Source organism: Python bivittatus, unplaced genomic scaffold (assembly GCF_059951505.1).
Source record: "Python bivittatus isolate LINGU-HERP-01145 unplaced genomic scaffold, Pbiv_v1 ctg000700_np1212, whole genome shotgun sequence".
Taxonomy (NCBI): domain Eukaryota; kingdom Metazoa; phylum Chordata; class Lepidosauria; order Squamata; family Pythonidae; genus Python; species Python bivittatus.
The window spans coordinates 6788052-6815836 of NW_028277098.1; the positions used below are offsets into that span (position 1 = coordinate 6788052).

The 27785-nt window shown below is 38.8% G+C and overlaps 1 protein-coding gene across 4 annotated transcripts in view; it reads left to right on the forward strand.

The window, feature by feature from the left end:
* CEP350 (centrosomal protein 350) overlaps positions 1–27785 on the forward strand; it is a 104937-nt gene that overhangs the window by 6656 nt on the left and 70496 nt on the right. For all 4 annotated transcript variants that reach the window (XM_088128492.1, XM_088128493.1, XM_088128491.1 and 1 more), the window contains exons 2-4: positions 8659–8744; positions 9802–9845; positions 11160–11271. In XM_088128492.1, the coding sequence (XP_087984618.1) occupies positions 8672–8744; positions 9802–9845; positions 11160–11271 (229 nt within the window). In that variant the 5' untranslated portion in view covers positions 8659–8671. The remainder of the gene's footprint in view (positions 1–8658; positions 8745–9801; positions 9846–11159; positions 11272–27785) is intronic.

The window sequence follows — 27785 nt, forward strand, 5'->3', positions numbered from 1 at the left end:
GCCATTATACTGCAGGCATCCAGAATGAACTAAGATTGTTTGACTGCCAGAGGGATACTGAGTTTGAACTATATGAGATATATAGGGGTGAAAAAAATGAGTTATTTAGAGGGGAGTTCTTCTGGTAACAATTTTATTATTTACAGGAACTAGTTTGAGGTACAGATACTGAATATATTTATTTTTATGTGTTCCCATGAGTACTTGTGACACAGACCTGATTGCTCACATACACTTGTGCAAAATAACATAAGAAGTAAGATAGGGTTTTCTCTCCACAGAACTTACTTTTAAGCCCCATAACATTTAAATCTGTTTCAGCAAAAGAACTATATTAGAACAGACTCAGTCAATATAGTTTAACATCCTGTTTCTTTCAGTGACCAAATATAGGTTTCCAAGATGATCACAAGGAAAGTACAGCTGAACTGAGCTCTGAAGTTCTTAAAAAATTGGCATGGGCTTTCCTCCTCTACCTTTCTTTTTGTGAACACATTAACATGATAGTGAGAACCATCTTGCCCACCAATACTTCCCTCTGAGGGAAAGTAGAAATACATTATGGGCAGTGAACTCTCAGAAACTAAGGCAAGGTGTTTCCCCATGCCCCATAGGATGGGCAATACTGTTGGGAGGTAGCAGGTGGCATCTGTTGTTGTATCCTGTGTTTGAACGTGGAGATTTTTTTTTGGTAATCATCTTGCTTAATACTGTTGGTAGATCTATTTTCCATGTTTGTCTAATTCACACCATATTTTGGAGCAGTGAATTTCATAGATCATGTGGTATGAAGAGTTACTTGTTTCTGTGTCTTCAGTTGGTGAATATATTTAATTGGATGATGGTGAATTCTGTCATTCTGTCAAAAGCCATTTGGAAATCTAAATCTATTATCTGTTGTATCATACTGCCAGCATATCTTTATTTCTCTCAGAAAATTCTAAATGGTTGGGGAGAAAGTACCCCATAGAATTGTTGTTACAGTATATCATGAGAAATGTTGCCCTGGATGCAAGGTAAAGAGAAGAAGTAATTGGCCACTTGCTATTTCAAACATTTTTGATAGGAGATGATGACTAATGAAGAATATGAATGCTGAATAAGCAGAGAAAAATTAATAGGACAGATAAGTCAAAATATTTTTGAAATCACTCAGTAGTTTCAATTTGCAGAAAGCTGTAGACTAGCCAGCTGTAAATTTAGGAACCATTCATAAAATGTATTTCCAAAACTGTGGTCTTGGTTCTAGGTTTGCTGAAAATTAAAAGGTGTTCTGTATAGAGGATTTTGTGGTACAAATTCAAACAAGCATCAGTCTTATCTCTAATTTGCAATATCAACAAGTAGGTGGCATTGTAGGACTGTCAGAAGGCACTATCAAGTCATCACTTCCTCATTCTCCTGCAGTATCAGTATGATGCCCCACATTAACACTGAGTAATTTTTAAAAGTCTTAAAGGAACAATTAGGTGTTTTTTAAAAATACATGAACTCCTGCTTTTGTGTCCATCTTCTCTTTAAAGGCTGGAAATGTATCTGCCTAAAAAAGCAAGTTAAAGTCAAGTTGATTTTTATAGACAATCCACTCTGAGGAAAGAAGAAAAATTCAGAGAAAAGTCTATATTTCACAATGAATTGTGACGGATTTTCTTAATTCTTGTCTATTACTACTTTTATTTCACATTGGTTTTGGCTGGAATATGCTGTATTGCCCTTGATGATGGGAGCTAACTGTATTGTTCTAATATCACCTTAAAATTTTCAGTTAAATTTCTGTTTCTAAAATAACCAGGGATTTCTTTGTAAAATGGGAACTGGGTCAGAGCTTTGCTAAAAATGTTAGGGACTTTCTTCCCATATCCAAACTTCAATAAATTTGTTTGCTAAGGAAGTGTTGCATCATTCACTAGTGATAGTTATCTTTCTCCCTGTTTGGCACTGGACAGCATAGTAGGGATGATCTGGGCAGTGATCTCTTCCTGGACTCCAGAGTTGAGAAGAAGGCTGGAGATTGGCAGGAACTTTCCATGATCTGTAATGTTTTTATACAGCATTTTTTAAAATCATGGGTATATAGAGTGGTTTGCCTTAGGTCTGAAATATCATCATCTTATATTCATATAAAACATTTAACATTTTGGACATTTAGAAATTTGGCTTGTAATTGATATCACTCTAGCTATGTGTGTGAGAAGCCAGTGATGGCATATGAGGCACTCAGGACGACATATAGTATTTACCACTTAACTATTTATTGGTTATGTATGATTTGAACACATCTTTAGATTCATTGACTCTGCATATTAACCATACTGACATCCTGTTGGACTCTTTTCTGATCTGTAATAAGCAATCTCATTGAACGCGCTGGAGAGATTTTATTTTCTTACAATGATTATCCCTGGCAACTTTCTTTTTTTATCATCTCATTTTTTAAAAAGCGTTCACTCTTTCAAAAGCCCATAGCTGGATTTTCTGAACAACCTACATCTACATTATTTTTTCTCTGTGTTGTTTTAATTTAGCATGGGTTCTCTGCTGTGCACCCTTAGCATGTTCATATATTTGTGAGTTGAGAAAATATGGGCAATAGTACGTTGGTTGCCAGCATAGTATAGTGTTAGCATACGTGGGGTAAAACTGGACTTTGGTTGCACCTGGGTCCAAAATGTGCCAAAACTGACTGGTACTCTCTTTACTGTAACAAGTAATGTTGCATATGGCATGTACATCAGATAGGGATCCTACAACCTATATGCTTACTGGCAAATAACAATGAAAATGAAATAAACATAGTCATTTCCCAGATCTGTAGCATGACTGTGGGAGCTGATTTTCAGGAAATCAGCTCCCACACTCCTTTGGAGAGAGGTAATCTGACAAGAATAAATAAAATTACTTTATTTAAAAAAATTGAAAACTTGTAAAAAAAACTTTAACTTTAATCATATGCAAAAACAATCAAGGTTAGAGTACATAAGCATATTGTGCTTTTAGTACTACAGACAGCATCTTTAAAAGATTTCCATAAAGTGCTACAAAGGAGAATATAAGTTTGGGCAGATCACAGGATGGGATGGCTTTGCAATAATATAGAAGATTCTGGTCTATATTGATCATAAGATGCATCATATATCCAATAACTGAGCTTGCATAGGTAAAATAATAATCATCAAGAAGATCATCTTTACTGTTTTCAAGCAACCAAAACAATGCCTCTATACATGGACATGACCAGATGGAGTGGATAGAAATCAAATTGACTATATTATTGCTTAAAGAAGGTGGAGAAGCTCAATTATAGCATCAAAGACCTGTCCAGGTGCTGACTGTGGAACAGATTATGAACTGCTCATGTGCAAGTTCCAAGTTAAGGTAAAGAAGAATAATAAAGCTGGTCAGTTTCCACAATATGATTTTGAGCATCTACCTATCATTTTCAAGGAAAAGGAATCAGGAATTGCTTTGAAGTCCTGAACCTCATTGATAGAGAACCAGAGGAATTATGGAATGAACTTAAAGAAGTCATTAAGGATGAATGCGAAAAGAGGCTGCCAAAGATGAAGAAACAGAAGAAAGCAAACTGGATGTCAGAATGAACAGTAGAAATTGCCAAAAAGAGGAGAGAAGCCAAACCCACGATCTGGAAAGCTGTGAAGTAGATTGGCAGAGGTTTTCCTGTGTAGGATTTTCCCTTTCAAAGCATAGTTAGTTTTAGACTAGAGACATTGCAGGAGGAGAGCTGTGTTAGTATCCGGTGGCAAAAAACAGGAGTAGCACCTTTTCCAACTAACAAATTATATTACAAGGCGTAAGCTTTCATCAGTGATCGTATCCATAGACAAGTTAATAGAGCTAGATCAATTCCCTGAGAGGACCTATTAAAAGTCAGACCACAAAAACAGAACAACAGAACATTACAGAATAATAGAACATCTAACATTCCAAAAAGGCCAAAGTTTTTGTTCTCTCTACCCAAATGAAAGTGGTTATTGGTCTTCCATGGTGTACATGCTCACAATTGAAATCATTATGGATTCTTCTGTTTGCTTAGGTATTTGGGATATGTGTATTAGTTGCCATGTGGGAGAGGGAAGGCCCTACAATGTCTTGCCTAAATAAATGGGAATTTGCCCATTCACTTTAGATACATCTTTTTTCCCTATTTTTCATTACTGTATGCTTTCTAAAGGTTACTTGTTTTTTAAATTAATGACAATCTACATAAAGTTTAAGAAGAATGGACATACCCAAAGTTCTTCAGATTTATAACATCTCCAGGATAGAAAAGATGACAGCCAATCATTTAAATGCATTCCTTCAGGTTTCAAATAAATCCAGTGAAAAAGCTTTTGCTGAACTAATTAAATGTTTAGTTCATAAAAAAGTATCTAATATTCCTATTATTACTATGGTGCACCAGGTTCCTGGAAGGAAGTTGAGGATCAAAGACATCAGTGATTTTTTAATTGTATCCTCAAAATTTGGAATCCCACAATCTATGAAGAACTTTGGATGTAACTATTGCAAAACATGATTACATATTGCTGGAAGCATGCGTGTGTGTGTGTGTTTGTGTGTGTATATATATATATCAGACCATAAAATTGGCTTAATAACATTTGAGAATTTTTAGGTTTAGAATAAGCTTTGTATTAAAGGAGAAGCAAAACCAGATGTCATTCAATATAGTCTAGATTTAATTTATCGTGTACAAATTGAATTATAATTGTGAAATTGAAAAGTATAATATAATTTCAATATTTCAATATTTTATTAATTTTTCTTTTTCTTCAAATAGATTAGTTTTATTTGTGTAGTTCAGTTTATTTTAATAGTTTCTTATGTTCTTCACTGTATGGCTGTCCATATGCCATGCAACTTGTATGGCTGTCTTCAGATTGTATGTGACTTGTATGGCTATCCACATGCCAGGAGGCTTAAAAAAAATCATTAAAACATATCGTGCTGGAGGAACTCATATTCAAAACGTTAAAAACAGTCTCACATAGCATCCTGTCCCTGTACCTGGGGGAAGAACCAGATCTTCAAGTTATTTCTACATTTCTGCATGGTTGAGGCCATCCCAATTTCTTGGAGAATGTTATTCCATAAAGCAGGTGCAGTAACAGAGAAGGCATGCCTCTTGGGTTCCATAAGATGCTTAATTGATGAGACCCAGAGCATGTCAAAATGAGCAGAAATAATTGGAGACAGGCAGTTCCACAAATATTTGTGTGCTGTCCCATGAAGGGCTTTATAGATTACCACTAGCAACTTGAATTGCATCCAGAAGCCCATTGGCAACCAGTGCAGCTCACATAGTAGATGGACTTGTGCAAGGGCCTTCCTAGCCATAGCTATTACTTGCTCTTTGAGAATCTGGGAGGAGCCTCAAATTATACACCAATTTTGTCTGGGGAAGTGGAACCCCATAGAGAACTAAGGATGGAAGATCTCTGGATCCAGGTGGCCCCTGAATCTACAGCCACTCAGTCTTGCTAGGGATAAGCCTGAGTCTGTTTCTCCCCATACAAATTTCTGCAAGCTCCATATACTGAGGCAGAACCATGACAGCATTGCTTGGTCAGTCTAGAGCTGACATATAACTGGGTATCATCAGCATAATGATAATACCTAACCCCATGCCAATGAATAACCTCACTCAGAAGTTTCATGTAGATGTTAAATATGAGTGGGGAGAGAGTCAAACGTGAAGCACACTACAAAGCAAGGGAATGGGGTTCAAGGAGTGTTGGGATGAAAGCACTGCACCCATCCCAATTCTATCAAAGATCATTCACAAGTGCAATCAATTATTATTATTTACATTTATAGACTGCCAAATCCCTAAAGATTCTTAGTGGTATACCGATAAGATACATAAGAAATAGTATACAATAAACAAAATATGGTAAAAAAAGTACACAAATACTAATGAAAAACAAAATAATGTCAAATTAAATAAACCAAACTATAACTAAATCAAGATGGGATTGAATGTTGCCCTGCTCTGTTTTCAGCAGTTTCTAGAAGGCAATTAGAATGGGAGCCACTTAGATATTTACTGGGAACCCATTCCAAAGAACTGACACAGCCACTGAAAGGTGGCCCCATCAAGCTTTGCCCCCTTTTCCCTAAAGTGGGGCACCACTATAATTGTTTCTCAGATAAATCAAATTGGCTGGGCCAATTTCAATGAGAAAATGAGGTTGTGCGGATAACTAGGGGCCAAGCCATGTAGGGCCTTAAATGTTAGCATCAGCACTTTGTCTATTGGCAATCAGTACAGGGCCCACAGCACTAGTATAATATATTCGTACTGGCAGATGCCAGTAAGTGCATGGGCCACTTCCCTCTGAACCAGCTGCAGCTTCTGAGTGATCTTCAAAGGCAGCCTCATATAGAGTGCATTGTAATAGTCTAAGTGGATGATTATGAGGGCGTGAGTCACCATAGCAAGATCTTCTTGTTCCAGGTAGGATCAAAACTGGTGCACCAGCTGGAGCTCATCCATTAATGCAATCGATGCTGTCTTTGTTCCATGTCTATGTCTGAAACTAGACTGTAGTGGGTGCAGATAATCCATTTCCTCTAGGGTGCTCCATAGTTGATTCCCCAGCACTGTCTCAATAATCTTCCCCGCAAATGCCTCCAGATCTAGGGAGAGTATCTTAAGAAGGGGGCACACCACAGCTTCCTTCAAGGCTGATGGTAGCATCTCCTCTCACAATGAGGCATTAACAGTCTCCCTGATCAAGGAAATTACCTCCTCCCAAGCTGCTTGAAGGAGCCAAGAGGGGCAAGGAGGACACCTTAGAGAACACCCTGTCCGCTTTGTGGGAGGTCACAAGTTGAAAGGAATCCCAGATAACTGGGCAAGATGATGCCTCAGGCATAATTTTGGACCTTGCCCACATAGTCAGGACTTAAGGAAATCTGGGTGATTTTGTCAGCAAATATTGTGCTAAGACTAAGTGATTAGAGTGGCTGGGTTTACCCTCTTGATGTTGATTCTTTCCTAACGGAATTGATCACCCAAAACACAATGCCATTCTCAGCGCTATATCCAGGCCTGAAACCTCTTTGGAAAGGGTCCAGATAATCTACTTCCTCCATGGCCTTCTGAAGATGTAGTCCAACCATCTTCTCAGCCACTTTCCTCTCAAAGGAAAAATTATAAACTGGTCAAAAATTATCCAACACTGTTGGATCCAGTAAAGCTTTTGTGAGTAGAGGATTCTTGACCATTACAATCAGTCCTCTACTTACAAACTTTCAAATTACCAACTTCTGCCAATATGAACAAAGCTGTCCGCAACTCCAACCTAGAAGGTCTCAGAAGGCAGGAAAGGGTTAGTTTATGGTCCGCCTTATAGGTACACTTGGCGGCACCGTTGTGCATTGGGAGGCTGAGTGTTTTATACTTGGTTGGACTTAACAAACAAAATGGATTTATGAACAGCCTCTTGGAATGTAACCTGCTTGTAAGTAGAGGACTGTCTGTACCTCCTTAAAGGTAGGTAGAATCATCCCCTTACTTAAAGATGAATTCACCATTACTTGGACCTAATCACATGTAATCTCCTGGAAAGCTTTAACCAGTTGGATAATATGGATCTGATAAATAGGTGGCTGTGCTCACTGCCCTGAGGAACCTGCCTACTTCCTCGAGACTAACTGGCTCAAACTCCTTTCAAATAATGAAGCCAGGCTATACCTCAGTCAGCTCAGCAGGACCTGCAGAGCCAGAATCCAGCTCAGAATGGGTCTGAGGCATCCCTCAGATGCCTTGAACAATCTCATAGCAGCCCTTCAGATGTTCTTTTGATGCTTCCCTTCCTAAGAGGGACCAGGTCCTTTTAAACAGTCCCATCTGCTCCTCAGAGCCCAACTTCACATACAGTAATCTGTGGAACCGCACTTCTGAAAGGCACAAATATCTGCTGAATGGCAGTAGCCGCTCCATAGCCCTTCCCTGGGTTTGTGGCTGATGCCATATCTGGAGCTCAGATGGGCACATTTCCATATCCACCCAGGTTTCAGTTTATGGGCTTTTTGTTTTTGTTTGTTTGTTTTTCTTGTTTTGTTTTATGAAAGTTAGTGCAGGGGCTTTGTCCCCCCCCCCTTTTTAAGCATATAGTTCATTATGAAATAGGTAAAATGTTTCTTTATATACTCTTTTATATATTACATGGTTGTAATATATATACATCATATATGTACATTATGAAATAGGGTAGTATTTTTCTATATATACTCTTTTATATATTACACAGTTTACTAATTTACACTATTTACTAGTTTATAATATATATTAATATATAAAGTAGTTTAAGAAATGCCTACTGTAACATTTTAGAAATGTAATAAAATTATTTTTAAAAGGCTGTTAATGACAGGATTATTGCAGCCAAGCCTTCGCATAAGTAGCACAATTTTGGATGCAAGGTGAAAATTGAACACTAAACATAACTTGGTTAGTGTGTACAACTTATGGTCTGAATAATATGTGGTATTTGACTTGAATTAAAGTATTTTTCAGGTTCAAATTTATCTTTCTCTGCTCATAAAGGTCAAAATAATACTGTTAACTTACAGGATATGTGCTTGTACTTCTGTTTGACATTTCAGTGAACGTTCATCTTTATGTTATAGGTGAAGCAACAGAATGTGGAGCAACAAAACAAATGAGGTTCCCATACAAAATCCAAAGTTCTCCCAAAACAGGGATTCTATCAGAGGTATGGGTTTATTTAATTTTTACCTAACTTTGTGGAAAGAATTTTATCTGACTTTCTAAACTTTAACAGCATGTCCTGGAACTAAACAGAACAGAAACAGCTATCCATTGGGAAGAATGATCAGGATGTTGCCATCTATTTTCCTTATTCCTTAGCTTCTGCTAGCAAACATCCTGGTTTCCACTTGCAAATTTGTTAATGAAAGCTTCACTGCAATGTGTATTAGACAGTATGTACTGGAGGGGGACCCCACCAAGAGTTAGTATCTGCTATCTACAAGGACAACTGCTATCTACTAGGAAGAAGAAAAGAAAAAACTAATCAGTTCAAGATGCCAAATGCCAGGATGAAGGCATCCTCCCTTAAATTGTTATGGGGATGTTTGTGATAAGGAGTTTACAATCAGCTTTGTTCACACCAGCTTCAAAGGTGTTGCACATTCCTTTATGTTTCAATTTTATTAAGGCGATCCCATTCATCTGGAGCCTCTAAAAACGTGCTTCTTTCACCCAAAAACTTGCTTCTTTCACCCAAAGGTATATTTTCCTCACAAAAGCAAACAGGGAAGAGCCCTCTGTGGCCCACGCAGGGAGCATGCAGGCCCCTCCCTAATATCACAATTGCTATGGGAAGGGCTAACCCATCCACTTTTCCTACTCAACCTTGGATTTTTCCTGCACTTACTCTCCCCATCCCCGAAACACTTCTGCTTGGAACAACCATATTTTGTTTTGTATCTGGATCAAAGCTTCTGAAACATGTTTTGGTATGAACCACCTGAAACCATCTGTTCCATACACAAATCATTTTGTGTATGAACCATTTTGTTCTGCCCTGGTCTGGCTTCATACAACACAGTAACCCCAAACTAGACAAACTTACATTATGGTTTATTATGATGTATAAATCCAGCCACAGTCAGATAAGCATATATTCAGAGAAAAAAATATTGTAAATAGATTAAGTATTTAAAACTGTTATTAAACCTTGCAGTATGTTTATAATGAAGGTGATCCTTGAATTAATGTAATGAATGCTTTTTCAATTCTTTGTGCAGATTTAACAACAGCATGGGATGCTTTTTCACAAACAAAGGCAGCAGTAAGTAGTATTTTAGCATTGAATTAAGTGAAACTGAAAAGAAGCTGTACAGGACACTATATATTTAAAAATGAAAATTAATAACTGTTATGCTTATCTTGGAAATGTTACAGAACAGTAAAAGATTAAGATGCTTTTTCAGTAAAACAAAATCACTACCCTCTTAAAATGCACTTAGGAGTGCAGCCTCCCATCAGTTTGTCCTACCTGGACACTGACCTTTTTCTTAGCATCCTAGGATTCCCAAAATCAGTAAGCTACTGTCTTGCTTCCAACAAATATTCTCCTTGTGTGTGTGTGGTTGGTGAGGTGTTTTCCTTTTTCCTCCTTCCTTGTTTTTGTCAGTCACCCAGATTTTAATTTTAGATCTCTGAAAATGCATTTGATCTAAAGCAGTTCTTCTCAATTTCTTATATACAGTTTGCTTTTACAAAAAAAGTTTACTATTAAGGAATTTGCACAAAGTTCTCCAATATGATGAATTTGATATACCTGGCCTGTTATTTATTTGCCAGGATTCTTTTTTTCCGGATTGAAAAATGTAATCTAAATTGTGTCCTATAATAAAAACTTTGGATTAATGTTGAATGGAGTACAGTGGAACCTCGGGTTACGAACGCTTCTGTTAACGAACTTTTCGGGTTACGACCAGCTCCAGCCGCAAAATTTTGCTTCGGTTTGCGAACTCCGCCTCGGCGTACGAACAGGATATGCGGCCATTTTCCCTCCCGTGACATGGTTCATGGCCATTTTTCCGCCCCGACACGTGATCCGCGGCCATTTTTCTGCCCCTGACACGTGGTCCGCGGCCATTTTTCCCCCCGACACGTGATCCGCGGCCATTTTTCTGCCCCTAACACGTGGTCCACGGTCATTTTTCCGCCCCTGACACGTCCGCGGCCATTTTTCCGCCCCTAACACGTGGTCCGCGGCCATTTTCCGCCCCTGACACATGGTCATAGGGAGGGGGACTCTTCCTCCAAGCGATAGCCGCCTCTCTGTCCTCCACGCCAGAATGGATTAACGGTAATTACATTGAACCTTATGGGAAAATTTGCTTCGGGTTGCGACCAATTCGGGTAGCGACCAGAGTCACGGAACGAATTAAGTTCGTAAACCGAGGTTCCACTGTATTGTGTGAAACTATTCTTGATTGCGCAAAGCTGGAATTAAAATCTGACTTCATTTTACTTAGGTTAGGAAACGTTTCATCCAATTTTTGGAAGCCATTCTTTTCTTCTATTTTTGTTTTTTAAGTGGAGGTGTAATAGATTTAAAATGTTGATATCTTTCCTTTCCTTTTAATCTATCTAGTTGCAACACATCGAGAACAAATTGGAAGTAGCTCCTGTTAGCACGGCCGCATTGGATTCTGTCATGGAAAAAAAGCCATCTATTGGTACTACCAGGAAAATTAGCAGGAAAGGTATGTATTAAGGCCTTTCCACAAATGAGCTTGCAGTTGCTTAACATTCTTAAATGGAGCATTTCTGATCTGAAATCAGCAAATTACCGATGGGAAAACTTGAAAGTTTTGTTTGGGAAGCAGAATTCCTGTCGCGATACATGGTAGGGTATCTTAAGTTCTTGCAGTTAAAAAGTTCTATGTTGAAAATCATTATGGATGCTACTATTGCTGACATATGTGTGTGAAGAACAAGAACAGAGACTACCTGAGATAATTTCCTGTATGCATATCCAGAAGTTTTCTTTTATAAGGTTTTCAGTAGCATTACATTTTTCATTAGGGCTATGCAGCACATCATATTAATTTAGAACAAAGTGCTTTGGGGTACAGTACATGCAGGTATGCTCATAGCACCAGTCAGAAATTCTTGAAATCAAATCAGTCCTTTTTTCTCATGAATCTATTCCAGCTGTAGAGGGAATCATGGGACCCTGGGAAAAAACAGAGTTGCCAGCAGGTGCTCATCATCCTTTCCATTCTATCACCATCATCACCCTTTCTACCCTGCATCGTTAACCCATCTACTGCAGCCCTTGGTGTGCTCTCTACCCCCATTAAATATAATCCTTGGCCATGATAAGTTTGTCTGTTCCTGTTTTATAGAGCTAACTTTTTTGGCAGGAATTCCACCGTCTCGGCTAGTGTGCACATTAGAGTACAGCTTGGGCCAGATTTCCTCAGATTTTTGCTGTTACACCTCAGTGGTAGCACTCAGGAGCTGTCAGGGCTGTTTTTGTTCTCCTTAATGAAATTGCTTTTCTTAATTCCTTTTTTCTGTTCCTCTGATTTTTTGTTTCTTGATTTTGTGGTTTTAGATGTTTCAGGAGTAAGCCTTTTGTCATTTTTCCCCATATAAATGCTCTGTGTGTCTCTCTGTTCTAAGTTTTTGTCTATACATCAAAACATGCTTTGTTTATTTTTCCTGGCAGTGACATATTGTAAAATTCAGTTCACATTGCTAGGCATTTATAAAATAGGCCTGAAGAAATCAGTCATTAAAACTGAGACTAATTTTGTAGGAGAAAGCAATCTGAGTAGCACAGTTGCTTAAAAAAAAAAAAAAAAAAGCTGATCAAAGAGAGAGAGAGATGACTTAGTTTATATTTATTGAAGATTTTACATAAAATAAAAAGCAAATCTAAAGAAAAAGAAAAAAAAAGTGCAAGAAAAATAAAGAAGTAAGAAAACTAAAGTTATGAAATATGACTTCCAACTTTCTCTTCAACAGACATTAACAAACCTAATGTCTCTCCTCCCTCTGAACTCTTCCAGAAATCTCTTCAATCCCTTATAAATAATCTCATCTGTTTCAATCATTAAATCCATAAATCATCATTTTGGTTTTTTTCTTCATTTAGCAAATAGTCAATAAAAGGTTTCCAGTCTTTTTAAAAAGCACTTCTTGTTTTCTCCCTGACAAAACAAGTCAGTTTTGCCATTTCTGCTAGTTTTTATGATCCATTCCTCCGTTGTGGGAATTTCAACATTCTTCCATCTTTGTGCATATAATAATCTTGCTGCTGTTACCATATACAAACTTAATCTTCCATGAGTCTTCTCTAATTCAATATCCATAAATCTCAATGAAAAAAAACTTCTGGGATTTTTTTTTTTGCAAACTGATCTTTAAAATTCTTTGTATTGTTGTATGCATTTGTATCCAAAATTTCATAGCATTTTCACAAGTCCACCATGTATTGTAAAATGTTCCTTCATGGTTTTTACATTTTCAGTATTGACTTGACATACCTTTATGCATTTTGATCATTTCTTTCACATCATGTACCAACTATTATAACTATTATAACTATTGTAGCAAAATGTAAATTTTATCCCATTTATCCACATTCTCTCCCATGTATTCATCTGTATATTGTAGCCAAAATTTTATTTGGCAATAAAATAAATAAATTTACCAATTTATTTGGTAGCTCATTTTATCATATGCTCTTTAACTTGTTCCTCTTCAGTTTCAAATCTTAACAGAAGTTTATACAGTTTTTCAGTTACATGTACAAATAACATCATTTGTACATAACTCATTTTCAACTTCTGTTTTAAGTTTTTCAATTCCAATTACCCTCTTGTCTATATTAAATCTTTATTTTAATTGTGCATATGAGAACCATTGAAAACTATGCCCCTCTGTAGTCAGTTGTTCCCTTGACTTAATTTTAAGTTCTCCATCTTCCTTATTAATAAGTCCTGATATGTTAGCCATTTCTCTCTGTCTGCTGTTTCTCTTCTGTAAAATGCTTCCTATGCTAATACTAATACAGTAAAGGTATTTTCAGACACGGCCTGGGTTTGTATTTGTTCCATATTCTTAGTGTGGCACTTCTCACATAATGAATTTTAAAATCCATGTTAACTTTAACTTTATTGTGCCATAAAAATGCATGCCAACCAAACCTCAAGTTATGTTCCTCCAATTCTAGCATTCTTCTGTTTCTTAGTAACACCCACCCTTTCATTCAAACTAAACAGCAGGCTACGAAATACAATTTAAAGTCAGGTAGACCTAGTCCTCCTCTGTCTTTTGCATTCTGCAGTATTTTATATTTAACCCTTGGTTTCTTCCCTTGCCACACAAATTTAGATATATCTTTTTGCCGTTGTTTAAATGGTACATCATTTTTCAAAGCTGGTATTGTTTGAAGTAAAAACATCATTCTAGGCAATACATTAATTTTTATGACAGAAATTCTACCAAACAATGACAATTGCAGTTTTTCCCATCTTAAGAAATCTTTCTTAACTTCATTCCATACCTTTACATAATCCTGAAATAACATCCAATTTATATTTGACATAATAATACCCAAATATTTAACCTTTGTTTCAAACTGAAAACTAGTTCTCGTGATTTTTGATCTTCTGTACTCAAAATTTTTGTTAATAGTTTAGTTTTCTCTTTATTAATTTTAAATCCAGCTAACTCTCCAAAGTCATTAAGTTTCTTAATTAATATATCAATTCCTTGGAGAGGATTTTGAACTATTAAAACCCGATCTTCTGCAAATGCTCTTAATTTATATACTTCTTTTTTCAACTTCACCCCAATTATTCTTTCATCTTGTTTTATATCTCTATTAAGTACCTCCAAAGCCAGAATGAACAATAAAGGTGAAAGTGGGGAACCTTGCCTCATGCCTTTTTCAGTGAGTTTACCATTTGGTATAATTTGTGCTGTTTGTGATGTATATATCAATTTTACCATTTAGTAATTTAATTCCAAAATCTATATATTTCCAGATTTTTAAGCAAAAAAATCCAGTTCAGATTATCAAAGGCTTTCTCCACATTAAGCAATATCAATTCAGCTTGTTTTTCATTATGTTATTCTAAATATTCTGTAATATTTATAATGTTCCTTATGTTATCTCTCAATTGTCTTTTAGGCAAAAAGCCACATTGATCTTTGAGACACATTTCAGTCTTTTTGCCAAGATGGTAGTAAATATTTTATAGTCCTTATTCAACAAAGAAATTGGTCTGTAATTTTTTGGTAATGTAGGATCCTGTCCTTCCTAATGTATTAAAGCAATATTTGCTGTTTCCAACTTTCTGGTATCAATCCTTTTTCTAGAATAGAGTTCATCACCCTTTGTAAGGGTTGTAGTTTATTGATTTATTTACTTTTCAAATTTATATATGCCGCCCCTCTCACTCTAGGCAACATTACAAGTAAAAAACTATAAAATCTTAGAAAACAGTATACAAGTTAAAAACTACAAAAGGTTAACATTAAAACTAAAAGTTAAAACTACAGTGCAAACTAAAAAGGCAGAGAGAGCATCCTCAAGCTACTAACCACCTCCAGTGCTGCGAACCCCTTGCCTTGTCCCCAGGCAAGTTGTCAGAGCCAGGTCTTGAGGACCTTTCAGAAGGCCAGGAGAGTGGGGGCCAATCTCACCTCAGGAGGCAAGATGTTCCAGAGGGCGGGAGCCACAGCAGAAAAGGCTTTCCTCCAGAGCTCTCTAGGCGATGGGGTCCATAACATACCCTTCCTGCCAGACCAGGTGGGATAGGTCGATGTAATGTGGAGAAGACAGTTCCTCAAGTAACCTAGGCCCATGCTATGAAGGCCTTTAAAGGTCATAACCAACACCTTGAATTAGACCCAGAAGCAAACCAGCCAATTCATCTTCAAAACATTTATAGTAGGATGCCAGTAACCCATCTGATCCTGGTGCTTTCCCCATTTTAGGTTTTTTTATTATTATTATTCTTCACAGACTTCCCATATTGTTATAGGTCCATTCATCTTTTTTATTTTGTTTCTCTGTTATTTTTGGAAGCTAGGATTTCTTTAAGAATTAATCTACCTTCTCATCTGAAATCTGTCTACTTTTATATAATTTTGTATAATTTTAAAAAATTCTTTGCATACTTATGTGTTACCATGGCATTCCCTTTTTGCAGTTTCAAAATCATTTTTTTCCACTTTCTTTCCCCAACACATATGCCAACCATTCCCCTGGTTTATTTGCTGACTAAAAATTCTTTTGTTTTGCAGAATTCATGTTTATTTCCATTTTTTTAGCCATTAGCATAGAAAACTGGCTTTGTAGAAGCTTAATTTGTTACAAAATGCCTTTTCTTCCTGGTAAGCATTTTAATTAATCTTTTTTGGTCTGTATCTCCGCTAAATTCTTTCGCATCTTTTCCCCTGTTTTTTCAATTTGGAATTCTGTAATATAAATTGACCTCTCATAAATGCTTTACTTGCATCCTAACTGTTCTTATTTCTGTTTCTTTATTTAGATTGTTTTTGAAGAATTCCTTCAATTCTTTTTTACAGTCCTCAATGATTGATTCTTTCTGTAATATAGTTTCATTTAATCTCCATCTATATGCTTTTGATTTTTTTAGCATATCATAGTCACTGGATGATGATCTGAGAAGATATTTTTGGTAATATCTCCGTTTTGCTAATATATGTAGATAGCTTCTTTGAGATCCATAACATATCTATTCTTGAAAAAGAACTGTGTCTTTCAGAAAAATATGTATATTCTCTGGAATTTGCGGTTATATGTCTCATATATCAATAAGTTCAAAATTCTCCATCATTTCAAAAAATATTCTTGGACATTTGCCTTTTGTTAGTTTAATTTCTTTTACAGAAGTTTAATCTTTCTGTGGACAAACCACTCCATTCCAGTCTCCTAAGAAACACCAGTTTGCGTATGTTAAGTCCATTCATTTTTCCATCAGTCTTTTAGAAAACATAGCTCTGCTGTCATTTGGTGCATGTAATTCTATTAGCAAAATTTTCATTTTATTCCATTTGATACCTACAGCTATATATCTCACATGTTTGTCATTTAATATTAGCTTTGGTTGCAACTGTGGATTTATATACAGGACAACTCCATTTTGTTTATTTGTCCCTGCAGATACAAATTCTTGTCCCAAATGTCTATAAATCAAATACTTTTTGTCCTTCTTTCTTATATGTTTTTTGTAAGCCAATCATATCTTGTTTTAATTTTTTCAAATAATGGAAGACCTTTTTTCTTTCTGAAGAGTGTTAGCTCCATTTATATTCCATGTTAGGCACCATAAACCCATATCATTCCTGATTTTGACAAGTCTAGTCCTGTGGCATCTAATTCTTCTTGTTGTGATTGTCCCTCTTGATCTTTCTGTTGTCTCATCTCCTCTCCTTGTAGTTGTAGTTTTTCCAGATCCTCTTTAAATTTTCCGTAAAAATCTCTTGCCTTTTGTTCAGAGATAAAAGGGTTTCTTCTACCCCTTTAACAGATATAACAAGCTTTCCCAATTCCTCCAACATGTTTTGTAAGGTCTCTTGATTAATTCCTTTTTCCATCTGCTGATGTTCTGTCAAAGTTCCCCTCCTTCATGTAGCCATTCTGTAGTTTTTGCTGCTTTCCTTGTAATTGCCGTTGTTTTAAATTTAAAAATTTGTAATCCAAGTAGTAGAAAGGAGAAAGAATAAAAAGCAGGGGAAAAAAGACAATCGGCAATTTTATACTTCTCTAATATTATATCTTTATGGTATTCCAAAAAATGTTGTAACTTCCTGTTTCATTTCTTTATCAACTGTGTCTCTTTGTTTATCAAAGCCAGCCAATCCTCCTCTCTCAGCAATCCAAAACAACCCTTTTTCCCACGAAGGTTTGTTTGTTTGTTTGTTTGTTTACTTTGGCTCCTTTTACTTAATTAGCAAAAGTCTCAAATTCAGCTGGTAACTTAGTCTGTTTTTAACTTTCTTAGTCCAAACTCTCAGACAGCTTTTTGCTTTTCTTTCTTTCTATACTATTTTTAGCTCTTAACTTTTATTTTTCCATGGGTTAAAGATCCACTCACTGGGCTGGGATTAGCCTCTCTGTTGAATTGAAGGTCTCTTTTGTCAATAGATTTTTTTTTGCATAACAAAGAAAGGTGCTTCTGAAGTAGACTAGGCAAGCCTAATGTCCATTAAGAGTCTCCAAGTGAGTTTTGGAGCTTATTCTTTCCCACGGCTTCTTGCGCTCTACTTGAGAGGTGCTAGAAACATCCCTTCAGATCCTGCCAGCCTTCTCTCAAGAAGCAACTTTCCGGAGCATAGATGGGCGCTTTGTCCAGGGAAGTGCTGTTTGCTCAGGTGTAAATCCAGCTGTCAGCTAGATCCTCATTGTCATCTCTGCTGTTAGCTTGCCGTTGTTCTACCAGAAGTACCAAGAGAGAGATGACTTAATATACTGTTAACAATTGAAGAGACATCTAGAGCACTGCTGGAGGAGGATGCAGAGCAAACTCTCAAGCATGAGTTAGAGCTGCTATTAAGGCTTACCTTGTAGTGGTAAGGGCGGCAAAATATCAGTATTTCTCTACCCTTATTTTGTCCATGGATAGCCATCCAGTAGCTTTGCTTAAGGTGACCCAGGCTCTCTTGGGTAGATTGGGCTTGGAGGTTTACCTGAGAGGCTGTTCAGAGAAATGTGCTGGGCATCTGTCAGACAAGATTGCTCAAATCTGCTCCCAGTTGGCGCCAACCATGAGGTAGGGCCTATGGAGGTGATTAGGGTACAGTCTTTCTTATTTATTTGAGAGGAGTTTGACCCCATTGGGCCTGATGAAATGGAAAGGGTTTTCACGACTGAGTTTGACTACCTGTGTACTAGATCCATGCCTCCTGGCTGGCTAAGGCCTCCTGGGAGGTAACATGGGTTGGGTTTTGGCGGTAGTGCATTCTTCCTTGAGAGAGGGGGTCGTCCCACCATCCCTTAAAGAGTTGGTAGTTCACCTTCTCCTCAAGTAGCCATTGGTAGACCCAACTATACTGGACAACTTTCATCTAGTCTCCAACTTTATCTTTTTAGGGAAGGTTGTTGAGAAGGTGGTTGCCCCATAGCTTCATAGAATCCTGGGTGCTTTCGGTCTATTTTCAGGCTTGAGTATGGGAGTGAAACAGCATTGGTTACAGGAAGGCCTTTGTGCAACTTTGTGTTGTGTGCCAGTTGCACCCATTCCTGGACCGAGAGACTGCTCAATCACTCATGCCTTGGTCACCTCCCGAATGGACTACTGCAATGTGATCTACATGAGGCTGCCCTTGAAGAGCATCTGGAAGCTTCAGCTGGTGCAGAATGTGGCTGTGCAGGCAGTTTTATGCACTCCTCTATCAGCACACATTCCATCTCTGCTCTGTGAGTGGCATTGGGTACCAGTGTGCTTCCAGGTTCACTTCAGGTTGGTAGTGATGACCTATAAAACCCTTCATGACATGGGGTTGGGTTACTTGAACGAATACCCCTCCCCAGTCACATCTACCCATCACATTAGGTCCAGCAGGAGAGGCATGCTCTGGGTCCCAGCTATTAGGGAATACTATTATAATATTATATATAATATTATTATAATATATTATAATAATATAATATTAGGGAATAGGAAATTTTATTTATTTTAACCCCTCCTATTTTGTGTGTTCTTACAGTTTTTTATGTGTAATTGTTTTTATATATTTATTTTTTAATTGTTGTATGCCACCCAGAGTCACCTTGTGTGAGATGGGCGGCTATACAAATATGATGGATGGATGGATGGATGGATGGATGGATGGATGGATGGATGGATGGATGGATGGATGGATGGATGGATGGATAGATAGATATGTACATACGTACGTACATACATACATACATACTATCTGGTGGGGCCCAGGAAGAAAACCTTTTCTGTTGTGGCAGCTGCCCTTTGGAATATCATTGTGATGGAATGTATGTACGAGGAGGAGAATGATGTGGTAGATCAAGGCTGTCAAGAAGGAAGGGATGCATTCCAGGAGAGAGGAGGAGGCATGATGCAGTTGAGTCTGTAACAGGAGCATGGGAAGCGAAAGAGGTTCAGGATAGCCACTCCCTAGAATCTCCCAGCGTATATCCACTAGTTGTTGTATTATAGATTTAGTTTGGCAAGATTCTGTTTCTGAGGTGTAAGCTACTAAAAGGACTGGACTGGACTGTTCTGTTCCATTGTTCTTGGGCTGGGCCTGATAGTCATCCCCTGAAGATCAGATTGGTCCTGATCCTCCTGGCCTTTTGCAAGGCCTTAAAGATGTGGCTTTGCAGTGGGCTTGGGAATCTGGGTGTGCAGGAGAGCCTGTGTAGTGATTATGTTGAGTGTTGACTGATTTTATTCCTCAACTGTGGATTGTGTTATATACTTATATGGTTTTATATACTTTTTATTGTATTCTGGGTTTTTTTATATTGCTTTTAATTGTTGTAAGCTGCTCAGAGCTATGTATTTGAGATGGGAAGCTATATAAATCAAAATAATAAGTAAATAAAATGCTGGTTTTAAATATCTTCTGAAATTTTAGCTGTTAACATTTTAAAAATGCATTTATTTAATTCTTTGTAAATAAATGCCAAGATACTTATTTTTGTTTGTTTACTCCACCGTTTTCCTAGAAGGGAATAAGGGCATCTTCCAGTGAGTATCTCCTTCCTAATCACTCCAGAGGCAGAGCTGGAAAAGGGTTTGACAATGCTTCCAGTTGGAAGAAACGTTTCCTTTCAGAGTTTTGGCCTTGCCTTGCTCCAGAGTACACACTTGCTCCACCTAGGGTTCTCAGCCAATTTTCTCTGCTTCTGTTTTTCTTTTTTTCCCCTTTCTTCTTACCGTCCACTGCAAGATTCAGCTCTGCCCTGGCCACCAAGCAAACAGGCAGCATTTGCTGTCCAGAGGTATATCAGAGGACCTCTCCAATGTCTGGGGCTGAGCCAGAAGACTGGCCTCTGTTGGTACTCTAGTGTGCTCTTCTGTTTGCTCAACATGTTATCCTCAGGATACACAAGACGATATTTGGGGAGGAGCTAATTTCTCAGATCAGCTCACATTTCCCCTGAAAGAGGAGCAGGGAAATCATTTTAGTTTTGTCCAACAGAATCAAACAAAGTCCCTCCCTTGCTGCCGATTGCCATATTTTCCCTCAGACTGCCCTATATTGTCTCAGCCACCTGTAGTGGGTGGCCTCTTGGTAGCACTGGTTTCAGGGAGCTTGGGGAAAAAAAAGACAATCAGAGGACAAGAACATGGAGTTCCTGCAGTATAGAGCTCATAAGTCAGTAGCTTTAGCACCAGATATTGTACTCTCTGAATCTGAGTATGAGGCTGAAGAAGCAGACCAGATGTGTTGTCAGCCTGGGGACCTGGCAGGCAGTCAAACAGCTAAGGCAGCTCCCAAAGATCACCTGAGCAGGTGGGGGCTAATGGACCCCCACCCTGAATTCTGATAGAACATGCCAGCCATTACAAAAGACAGAATAAAAGTGGTGACTTCTCTTCTCCAGAGGAGATGGTGGCAGTTCACTAATTAAGCCACACCAATAACTGGGGTACATAAGAGTATATTCCAGGCTCTTTCCCCTTTATTGGAAACAACTCTCAAGCTTCAGATTGTGACATCCTGCTTCAGGTCCCTCCTACTCATTGCCCTGCATTCAGACTACCACCTTGACTCATGGAGATATGTGAGGATCTCTCTTGTTTTAGACCTTTGGATTGCTTCCAGCCTCGGCCTCTAAATGACTCCTGCTGGCCGACTGCAAACCAGTCAAATACAAGGCAAGTAAAAACTCTTCTAACTCACCAAGCCTTAATTGCTCTCTCAATATATTTGCCTTATCACTATCTGCTATGAAAAGTTTTACAACATGGCAATAAAGACTTTGAGAGTTATTATTATGTTTTGGGTCTGCCTACCTTGCTTAGGACAAATTGTTTCCAAGCCAGAAAAATCTTAGAATGTGCCAATTTCAGTGCCTTGATTGAAAATGGAAGCATTATAAACTGAAAATATGCTCTTAAGAGCACAGCTGCTCCACCTGATTGCCAGGAGTGCTTCTATGAAACTGTAGCGGAATCAACCAATTGCTTTAACCCTGCATGTCGCAAGTGTCCTGTATGTAGCATGCCTGAAATATTTGTTGGAGCAGTTTCCAGCATTTTGGCACACTGAAAAACTTATGTGAGCCTTCACTCTGAAGATTTTACATCCAACCAAGCAAAGTAGGCTTTGTTATCAGCCTGCTGACTGGCCCAGCTATGAAATGGGCTATTCCATTGGCCCTCCTACAAAGCCCTCTGTTGGCCCACTTTGATGAATTCATAAGGTTGGTAAAAATCATGTTTGAAGATTCTATCAAATCAGCCACCAACCACCATTGCATCTGACGTTTTCAGCAGGAGTGCCACCTGCAGCTCTATACGTGAATGACTTCAGGCTATTGCTCAAGATTTAGAATGGAATGGAGCCATGTTGGTAGGCTTAATTTCAGGAAGGCTTGGCAACTGAAATAGCAGATGAATTGCCTAGAGGAATTGTCCATGTGTGCTGTAGGACCTGATCCAACTTTGCTTGCAGATTGATAGGAGTCTGGAGCGGTGACAAATAAGTCCTGCTTGCTCCCTCAAGAACCTGTTCAGGCCAGAAATGCTGCTTATGTGAGCCCCTGGGAGAAACATCATCCTCTTATGAAAAACTCATGCAGATTTGGAGAGCCTGATCTCATTTGTCTCTGAAGAAAGGTGCACCACAGACAGGTTGGCCCATGCATCTACTGCAGAGGCTAGGGTCCCTTTTCCTCCACATACTTAGTGAAGCAACATTGCCATCCCGCCTGTCTGGGAAACAGCACTGCCCAGCTTAGATGGGTTCCTATGCTAAAGAAAGGCATAGTGTCCAGCAAGCCCAAGCCATAGAACAGTTTCCAAGCCAAGACCTTGTAATAAGTATGACTCTGCAGGTTCATTGCAAAAGGAACATACAGATTGTGGCCATGATTGATTTAGGAGCAACCAGCAACTTCAATGACCTAACGTTACTAGAGGCTCATGGTATTCCTCAATACCCAGTCATACCCCTCTTGCGATTGAAACCATTGACACAAGGCCATTGTCAATATGAGTGGAGTGGGTTATACACCCAGTCTGGATAGTCTTGGCTGGCCATACAGAGCAGCTGGAATTCTACCTCACCTCTGCTCCATACTTGTAGAGTGTAAGGAAAATGACCTTGATGGAGATACACAAGCTCTGTTTCCAAAGCAACAAAGGGTAAAATATTTTCTAAGTCCACAACATCCAGATAATCTTTGGAAGTGGTTCAGACAGATAGCCCCTTCACGGATCACTGCCTTGTCGTGGCGAAGGGGCTTGCGTAACTCAGTGAAGCCATGAGCTATACCGTGCAGGGCCACCCAAGACGGACAGGTCATGACAGAGAGTTCTGACAAAATGTGGTCCACTGGAGAAGGAAATGGCAACCCACTCCAGTATCCTTGCCAAGAAAACCCCATGGACAATGTTAAAAGGCTAAAAGATATGACACTGGAAGATGAGCCCCTCAGGTCGGAAGGTGTCCAATATGCTACTGGGGAAGAGTGGAGGGCATTTCCAAGTAGCTCCAGAAAGAGTGAAGCGGCTGGGCCAAAGCCGAAAGGACATTCAGCTGTGGATGTATCCGGAAGCGAAAAGAAGGTCCGATGCTGTAAAGAACAATATTGTATAGGTACCTGGAATGTAAGATCTATGAACCAAGGCAAGCTGGATGTGGTCAAACATGAGATGACAAGATTGAATGTCGACATCTTGGGAATCAGCGAATTGAAATGGACGGGAATGGGTGAATTTAATTCAAGTGACCATTGTATCTACTACTGTGGGCAAGAAACCCTTAGAAGAAATGGAGTTGCACTCATAGTCAATAAGAGAGTGGGAAAGGCAGTAATGGGGTACAACCTCAAAAACGACAGAATGATCTCAGTGCGTATCCAAGGCAAACCATTCAACATCACAGTAATCCAAGTCTATGCCCCAACCACTGATGCCGAAGAAGCTGAGGTTGACCGCTTCCATGAAGACCTACAACACCTTCTAGAACTAGCACCAAAAAAAGATGTCCTTTTCATCATAGGGGATTGGAATGCTAAAGTAGGAAGTCAAGGAGTAATCGGAATAACAGGCAAGTTTGGCCTTGGAGCACAAAATGAAGCAGGGCAAAGGCTAATAGAATTCTGTCAAGAGAACAAGCTAGTCATAGCAAACACTGTTTTCCAACAACACAAGAGACGACTCTACACATGGACATCACCAGATGGTCAATACCGAAACCAGATTGATTACATACTTTGCAGTCAAGGATGGAGAAGCTCTATACAGACAGCAAAAACAAGACCAGGAGCTGACTGTGGCTCAGATCATGAGCTTCTTACTGCAAAATTTAGGCTTAAATTGAAGAATGTAGGGAAAACCACTAGACCACTCAGGTATGACTTAGATCATATTCCTTGTGAGTACACAGTGAAGGTGAGGAATAGATTTAGAGGATTAGATTTGGTAGACAGAGTGCCTGAAGAACTATGGACGGAGGTCTGTAACATTGTACAGGAGGCAGCAACTAAAACCATCCCAAGGAAAAAGAAATGCAAGAAAGCAAAATGGCTGTCTGATGAGGCATTACAAATAGCTGTGGAAAGAAGGAATGTGAAAAGCAAGGGTGAAAGGGAAAGATATAAGCAACTGAATGCAGATTTCCAGAGAATAGCAAGGAGAGATAAGAAGGCCTTCTTAAATGAAAAGAAATTGAGGAAAACAACAGAATGGGGAAGACTAGAGATCTCTTCAAGAAAATTGGAGATATCAAAGGAACGTTTAGTGCAAAGATGGGCATGATAAAGGACAAAAAAGGCAGGGACCTAACAGAAGCAGAAGAGATTAAGAAGAGGTGGCAAGAATACACAGAAGAACTATACAAGAAAGATCTTAATGTCCCTGATGTCCATGCTGGTGTGGTCACTGACCTTGAGCCAGACATCCTAGAGAGTGAAGTCAAGTGGGCCTTAGGAAGCATTGCTAACAACAAAGCTAGTGGAGATGACAGGATTCCAGCTGAGTTATTTAAAATACTAAAAGACGATGGTGTTAAAGTGCTGCACTCAATATGCCAGCAAGTTTGGAAAACGCAACAGTGGCCACGGGATTGGAAAAGGTCAGTTTACGTTCCAATTCCAAAGAAGGGCAATGCCAAAGAATGCTCAAACTATTGCACAATTGCACTCATTTCACATGCTAGCAAGGTTATGCTCAAAATCCTACAAGCTAGGCTTCAGCAGTACATGAACCGAGAACTACCGGATGTACAAGCTGGGTTTCGAAGAGGCAGAGGAACTAGAGATCAAATTGCCAACATTCGCTGGATCATGGAGAAAGCACGAGAGTTCCAGAAAAACATCTACTTCTGCTTCATTGACTATGCAAAAGCCTTTGATTGTGTGGATCACACCAAACTGTGGCAAATTCTTAAAGAGATGGGGGTACCAGACCATCTTACCTGTCTCCTGAGAAATCTGTATGCGGGCCAAGAAGCAACAGTTAGAACCAGTCATGGAACAACCGATTGGTTCAAAATAGGGAAAGGAGTACGACAAGGCTGTATACTGTCACCCTGCTTATTTAACCTATATGCAGAGTACCTCATGAGAAATGCCAGGCTGGAAGAATCACAAGCCGGAATTAAGATTGCAGGGAGAATCATCAATAACCTCAGATATGCAGACGATACCACCCTAATGGCAGAAAGTGAAGAAGAACTAAAGAGCCTCTTGATGAGGGTGAAAGAGGAGAGTGCGAAAGCTGGCTTGAAACTCAACGTTAAAAAAAACTAAGATCATGGCATCTGGACCCATCAATTCCTGGCAAATAGAAGGGGTAGAAATGGAAGCAGTAACAGACTTCATTTATTTGGGCTCCAAGATCACCGCAGACGGAGACTGCAGCCATGAAATTAAAAGACGCTTGCTCCTTGGGAGGAAAGCTATGGCAAACCTAGATAGCATATTAAAAAGCAGAGACGTCACCTTGCCGACAAAGATCCGCATAGTCAAAGCTATGGTTTTTCCAGTAGTAATGTATGGCTGTGAGAGCTGGACCATAAAGAAGGCTGAGCGCCGAAGAATTGATGCCTTTGAACTGTGGTGCTGGAGAAGACTCTTGAGAGTCCCCTGGACTGCTAGGAGGTCAAACCAGTCAATCTTAAAGGAAATCAACCCTGATTGCTCATTGGAAGGACTGATAATGAAGCTCAAGCTCAGATACTTTGGTCACCTAATGCGAAGAGAGGAGTCTTTGGAAAAGACCCTGATGCTGGGAAAGATTGAAGGCAAAAGGAGAAGAGGACGGCAGAGGATGAGATGGTTAGATAGCATCACTGAAGCAATGAGCATGAAACTGAGCAAACTCAGGGAGGCAGTGAAGGACAGGAAGGCCTGGCACAATATGGTTCATGGGGTCACGAAGAGTCGGACATGACTTAACGACTGAACAACAACAACAACAGACAGATACTGCCTTAATTCACTGGAGTATAAGAAGAGGAAGGAGGTACAACACAATCAGACTTGCAAGATTGTCATCCCCACAGACGAAGAATCAATTCTACAGGAAGGCTAAAACTACTTTTGTTGAGATTGCCTGTATTAACAGAGCCTTGCAAGTCTGATTGCACTGTACCTCCTCCCCATTTTTAGAAAATGTTTTACATTTATAAGATCCACTTCCAGGGACAGCTGTGATAGGTCCCCGTATAGAGTATCTTGGGTCTGCTATAGGAAAATGGTACATTGGACTTTCTGTGAAAGTCCATTTCTAAAACAGAGACAGAGCAACCAGCCCTTTCAGGCATTAAAAAGAGAGAAAGCGAGAGAGAAGAAAAAGGACCCTATCAATATTTGCAACTAAAAGGTGTAGTCTAACTTTTTCAACTTCCCTCCTACATTGCTGAAGTTCTTTACCCTTTACGCTCTCTTCCTGGCTTTTCATTCCAAAATGAAAGGAACAGTCTTTTCCCTTCCGAGCCATCACTGGAAGCTTTTTCTAGCCTTGCCTTCAGAGTGGGAGATACTACCTGCAGAATGGCCTGTCTCACTCGAAAAAAGTCCATCATGGGAAGTCCATCAACATACCATTGCTTATAAGGCTAGCTAATGTGATCTGTTATCCCATTACCTTATTTAGGTTAACTGATTTAAATGAAAAAAAAGAACATAATTATGCACCATTTAGTATGAGTGCTTTTGTGCCTCTTCAATCATTTGACTTTATAGTATTGCATTTCTTCCTACCAGTGACTGTTGATGGAATCAGAAGGGTATTTCTTGATCCCTTCAGCAGCTCTTGCTTACTGTTGGAAGAAATTTAAAATCCAATTACATGAGTAGACATTGCAATATGATGGTTATTCAATTCATTAATTCTTTTTCCAGATAGCATACTAAACATTTAAATATTTATCTATACATATTTATATCTATACGTTTAAATATCTTCTAGGTGCAATTCAAGGTGCTGGTTATTACCTATAAAGCTCTTCATGGCATAGTGCCAGATTATTTGAAGGACCACCTGTCCTCTGTGGTTTCTGCCTGACCAGTAAGTTTGGGCAGAATTGGTGTGCTTTGGGTGCCTGATCAAATAGTGCCATCTATCAGGACATAGGAAGCATCCCTTCTCTGTTGCAGTGCCTGCCCTCTGGAATAGTATTCCTCCAGAGATTTGTGTGGCTCCCACCCTGATGGTGTTCTAGAAGACTGTAAAAATCTGGCTGTTCTCCCAAGCCTTGGGGTAGGGTGGTTGTGGAGCCCCTGTCAGTTGGATTTTGTGTGCGTGTGCCTGTGTGGTATATGTAGTGTAGTCTGTTTGGATGTATGTGGTCTTTTTTTCCCTTCTTTTATTGTATTCTACTCTTTTAAAAATGTAAACTGCCCAGAGTTGCTCTGCAGTTAGACAGCTTCTAAATTTAATAAATCATCATCATCATCATTACAATTAAATCAGCATATAATTACATTTTAAACTGTTTAATGTTCAGTAATTGAACTTCTTAATTATCCATCTATGTTATACAGAGACCATAAATACATCAGTTTTTTACCTTTAACTATGGTTTTTTGAGTGGT